Source organism: Mizuhopecten yessoensis, unplaced genomic scaffold (assembly GCF_002113885.1).
Source record: "Mizuhopecten yessoensis strain PY_sf001 unplaced genomic scaffold, ASM211388v2 scaffold5971, whole genome shotgun sequence".
NCBI lineage: Eukaryota > Metazoa > Mollusca > Bivalvia > Pectinida > Pectinidae > Mizuhopecten > Mizuhopecten yessoensis.
This window is the reverse complement of record NW_018406315.1, coordinates 239,001-244,833: the sequence shown is the minus strand read 5'-3', so window position 1 is coordinate 244,833 and position 5,833 is coordinate 239,001. Positions and strand designations below refer to the sequence as shown.

Here is a 5,833-nt window from a genome sequence, read left to right as displayed (position 1 = left end):
GTGTACTCACCTCTACGTAGGACCAGATCGCTGACTGTAAGTCTCCTCTGTGTAGTGACACACTGGCCAGGTTTTTGTGTGGGATACCTGTCAGTGTACTCACCTCTACGGAGGACCAGATCACTGACTGTAAGTCTCCTCTGGGAAGTGTCACACTTGCCAGGTTTTTGTGTGGGATACCTGTCAGTGTACTCACTTCTACGTAGGACCAGATCGCGGACTGTAAGTCTCCTCTGCAGTGTACTCACCTCTACGTAAGACCAGATCGCTGACTGCAAGTCTCCTCTGTTTGGTGTCACACTGCCCAGGTTTTTGTGTGGGATACCTGTCAGTGTACTCACTTCTACGTAGGACCAGATCGCGGACTGTAAGTCTCCTCTGTGTAGTGTCACACTGGCCAGGTTTTAGTGTGGGATACCAGTGAACATATACTCACCTACACGTAGGACCAGATCGCTGACTCTAAGTCTCCTCTGTGTAGTGTCACACTGGCCAGGTTTTCGTGTGGGATACCTGTCAGTGTACTCACCTCTACGTAGGACCAGATCGCTGACTGTAAGTCTCCTCTGTGTAGTGACACACTGGCCAGGTTTTTGTGTGGGATACCTGTCGGTGTACTCACCTCTATGTAGGACCAGATCGCTGACTGTAAGTCTCCTCTGTGTAGTGTCACACTGGCCAGCTTTTCGTGTGGGATATCTGTCAGTGTAATCACCTCTACGTGGGACCAGATCGCTGACTGAAAGTCTCCTCTGTGTACTGACACACTGGCCAGGTTTATGTGTGGGATACCTGTCAGAGTACTCACCTCTACGTCGGACCAGATCGCTGACCGTAAGTCTCCTCTGTGGAGTGACACAATGGCCAGGTTTTTGTGTTGGATACCTGTCAGTGTACTAACCTCTACGTAGGACAAGATCGCTGACTGTAAGGCTCCTCTGTGTAGTGGCACACTGGCCAGGTTTATGTGTGGGATACCTGTGAGTGTACTCACCTCTACGGAAGACCAGATCGCTGACAGCAAGTCTCCTCTGTGTACTGACACACTGGCCAGTTTTTTGTGTGGGATACGTGTCAGTGTACTCACTGCTACGTAGGACCAGATCGCTGACTCTAAGTGTCCTCTGTGTAGTGACGCACTGGCCAGGTTTTAGTGTGGGATACCATTGAACATATACTCACCTCTACGTACGACCAGATCGCTGACAGCAAGTCTCCTCTGTGTAGTGCCACACTGGCCAGGTTTATGTGTGGGATACCTGTCGGCGTACTCACCTCTATGTAGGACCAGATCACTGACTGTAAGTCTCCTCGGTGTAGTGTCACACTTGCCAGGGTTTTGTGGGGGATACCCGGCCGGGGACTCACCTCTACGGAAGACCAGATCGCTGACTGTAAGGCTCCTCTGTGTAGTGACACACTGGCCAGGTTTATGTGTGGGATACCTGTCAGAGTACTCACCTCTACGGAGGACCAGATTGCTGACAGTAAGTCTCCTCTGTTTAGTGTCACACTGGCCAGGCTTTTGTGTATAGAGTACAGCAGTTTTTGTGTGGGATACCCGTCAGTGTACTCACCTCTACGTAGGACCAGATCGCTGACTCTAAGTCTCCTCTGTGTAGTGACACACTGGCCAGGTTTTTGTGTATAGAGTACAGCAGACGTAGCCCGTCCTGGTCTGCACCTTCTTCCTCGTCCTCCACCAACTGTGCTGTCTGTGATATATAGCAGCATTAGTATAGACAGTTTGTGATGGCATACACAATGTACTGCCCGACAGTCCAATATATAGTGTTCTTAGTATGTCTATAAAAACTAAGTTACAACTGACAGAGATATATGGTGTAAATAGCTTGTAATAAAAGCTTAAAAATATAGGCACAGGTATGCATACAAACATGACAAGGATTAGATATAATTTAATTTCCAGTACCAAACTGACAGATATATACCATGTCTATCTAGTTATATAGTATTAGCAGTAACAACTGACAGATATATACCATGTCTATCTAGTTATATAGTATTAGCAGTGACAAACTGACAGATATATATATACCATGTCTATCTAGTTATATAGTATTAGCAGTAACAACTGACAAGATATATATATACCATGTCTATCTAGTTATATATTATTAGCAGTAACAACTGACAAGATATATACCATGTCTATCTAGTTATATAGTATTAGCAGTAACAAACTGACAGATATATATATACCATGTCTATCTAGTTATATATTATTAGCAGTGACAAACTGACAGATATATATATATACCATGTCTATCTAGTTATATAGTATTAGCAGTAACAAACTGACAGATATATATGTACCATGTCTATCTAGTTATATATTATTAGCAGTAACAACTGACAAGATATATACCATGTCTATCTAGTTAAATATTATTAGCAGTAACAAACTGACAGATATATATATACCATGTCTATCTAGTTATATATTATTACATATATAAAATTGACAGATACACTGCATAAAGTTTATCATATTATATGTTATAGAATTATATAAAGATATTTAAAATGACAATGATATTCCAAGGACTGTGACTAACCTCTCTGAGGAACACATGATGGAGTAGATCCTTGAATGCAGCTTCTGCTAGACCTTCCTCGCCCTGTCTCTGGAGCCTCAGTGCTGCATCATACAAGGTGAAGGCTTCAGACTCCTATCACCAACCAAGAATAAAATTGTGTCAGACAACTTTCCATTATACAATTTGAAAAATGATCAAATGTCATGAAACTTAAACAATTAGTAGTGTAAAGATCAATGGTATATGCTTTATTTGGGTAACTATTATAGTTAGTATGCCACACTAATAATATATATTTGATAAACTTGAAAACATTTCTTCATACAATGTACTCAGACTTGTATACAATAATGATTTATGCTGGATAATGCAGCCCTTAATTATGCAAATTATTTTGAGAAAGGGCTGCATTGTTATATAAAAAATGTACTTCACTGTACTAAGTATAAGTCAAAAACTACACCAACAACTTGTCCTGGTATTATTTTTCTATGAGAAGTATACAGGTCGACACCTTAGTTGACTTTTATAAAAGGACATAGCTAGGACATAACAGTATATTTCTTAATCATTGTCATACATGAAACATCTTTATGTAAAATCTTTATGTAAGAAAACAATAAATATATGTTTTCCCAAATGGTCATATATTTTTAAAATGTTTCAAATTCTGATATTGGGATACACACAGTATTGTACCAATTTGAAAAGGGGGATGATCCTAATAAATTATCACAAAGTCCTTTGGTCATTTAATACAGAACATACATGTATATTTTTTTCTGGGAAAAATGAGAGAGTGATTCAGGTAACAGACCAACATTACTTTTATACCTTTGCCTCCTTAGTTGTTCTGGCTGCAGTCTTTGGAGCCCGACTATCCTCCTCACTGCTTGAATCATTGAGGGCTGCTATCCGAATCTAAAGCAGGGTAGAAAAAGAACAATACAATTCATCAATTCATACTGTAATGTCTTTCTAACGATTATGTAAACCAAGCTATTTAAATTCCACACAAATAATAGCAAAGCTCCAGTTTCTCACTAGCCCAGGGGTGTACTATTTTATATTTAGAACACATGTATTTGATCTCAGGCAGATTTAGGAAAAGTTCTACTAGCCCAACCTATAATTTCATTGGTAATTTAAGGACACAACATCTATTTAGACATCAGACATTCAGTAGGTGGGCACTTCAATTAATGTTTTCTTTCATAGCGTAATGTATGTATGTCCATGATACTTTCAACATATATGGATGGAAAGTTAATTTATTTCATTCTGCTACAGCGCCAATAAAAGTGTTGACAACTATCATTTCAAACCTTTACATGATCAACAGATTTCTGTAACAGGAGTTATTTGGTTAACATGTTTCTTTATTCGTATGTGGCAAATATCGTGAAACCAAAAAACATTGATATTTCACAACAATATTTTTTCTAGTCTTACTGATTCTGAAGGTATCAAATGGCTTTGAATATCAATAAATATTTATACATTATCAATATCTGGTATTGGTTTAATTTCAGTTCATTAATTATGTTACATGCAAAAGAAAGAAAAAAACAGGAATGTGTTTTTTTTATCTGACTAGTTACTTCATTCTTTATTGGCGACATCATGTTCAATCACATGCATGACAATCTGACCTAAGGACTTGTGAAAATGGTTGACAACATCTACCCTGTTGTAAGAAGCTTCCTAAATGGTATGACATCGTTGTTGTCGACATTTTTATCAGCGCATTGGCAGAGATAAATAAATATGTCGGGAATGTTTGTGGACACACAGTCCAGTGTAAAAGAAATGCACATCACACTCGGTGCACAGCTTTTTCAAAGAGACTCTATGGGGTCGTTCGAACTCTCTCTGCCAATCCCAACTTGGTCGGTTACAAATCCCCAAACAACCCAAAAGTTAAAACAAGTGTGTTCATTCGTGAATGTATAATCAGGATCAAATCAAGAACATAGATCTTTGTTTTGAGTAAGAGAAACGGCATCTTTTTGCTATTTGCAGTTGTACCTCTTTCAACGGCAATAAACAGATAAAAGGCCGTCTTACATTAGTTGCCTTCACTACTCAATACTGAAAAAGCTGTGTCGGCCCTAGTCCGCTAAAACTGACCATAATCGCAGGCTCAAAAATTCTGATCAGTCGCCTGTTTATGGACCATTTCTTTTATAAAGGGTCATACACTCCCTCTGCAGTCGCACAGATGATGCCATACATGGTTCATGAACACATGGGGTGTCAGCGGCTTTGTTTAGAAAGGATCAGGGACTTCTGAGTTCAACAACTGGCGCCATATTATTATTATTTAGTTTCGTATATAATATTGTTTGGGTCTAACTGTTTATTTTATCTTGTATTATAATTATTTTAAAAATAATAAGAAAACGTGTACATTCACCAGAATTTTAAAGCCCTTTTTATGATGATATGTGTTTCTTAACATAGTTTCGTAATTATTACGCAAGGGAGATAACTGGTGTCAACCGTTTTAGGGCGTACACTATCACTACATTAAGATAAGATAAGATAAGATAAATTTTATTTAGAGTCGGTGGGTATATAACAAAATAACATAAGCTCTGAAGAGCTTTTGACCGACATACATATACACATACAGATACATGGTACATAAAATACAATACATTAAGACATCAATTACTTATATCACACACATATTGTTCATATATTACTTTGATAATAGGTTAAGTGTTTCACACCACTCAAAGTCCATATACCATATATCAAATAAATTGAATTAAAATAAATTAAGTTAAAACAAGGCTTTGAAGTTAAAAGTTTTCAATGGAGACACTGTAGGCTGGATAAAGAGAAAATGAGGTTAGAGGAAGGTGAGATATTTATTATTTGCAGGCTGCACATTTACATTTGGTTCCATTCCAGGAGGATATTAAAGATTTATAGTGGCCGTAATTTGTTGTGGTCCTAAAGTTTTCAGGGAGATTATTCCAAAGACAGGCTGCCGCATATTTGAAGGATTTTATACCGTATGTAGTAGTCTTAACATGTGGGATGTCCAAAATGTTTGTATATCTAAAGCTGTAATTTTGAGACTTGGGTGTGACAATGTTGTGGAGACATGGCGGTGTAGTTTTGTGTATGATTTTGTAGGTTTCTATAGCCATTTGCCTCATTCATCTAATTTTCAAAGTAGGTATCTTTGCCCGGGCCAAAAGTTCACCGTAGTTGCTTGAGAAGTCATCATAAATAAATCTGAGTGCCCTATACTGAATTTT

General features: G+C 38.2%; 1 protein-coding gene across 1 annotated transcript in view; it reads right to left on the bottom strand.

Annotated features, from left to right (window-relative positions):
* LOC110451375 overlaps positions 1 to 4,864 on the bottom strand; it is a 65,425-nt gene extending 60,561 nt beyond the window's left edge. The window contains exons 1-4 of the mRNA XM_021499348.1: positions 4,692 to 4,864; positions 3,396 to 3,482; positions 2,580 to 2,693; positions 1,578 to 1,715 (exon numbers count right to left, since the gene is read on the bottom strand). Coding sequence (XP_021355023.1) covers positions 1,578 to 1,715; positions 2,580 to 2,693; positions 3,396 to 3,482; positions 4,692 to 4,694 — 342 coding nt within the window. The 5' untranslated portion in view covers positions 4,695 to 4,864. The remainder of the gene's footprint in view (positions 1 to 1,577; positions 1,716 to 2,579; positions 2,694 to 3,395; positions 3,483 to 4,691) is intronic.
* Between the last annotated feature and the right edge of the window lie 969 nt (positions 4,865 to 5,833).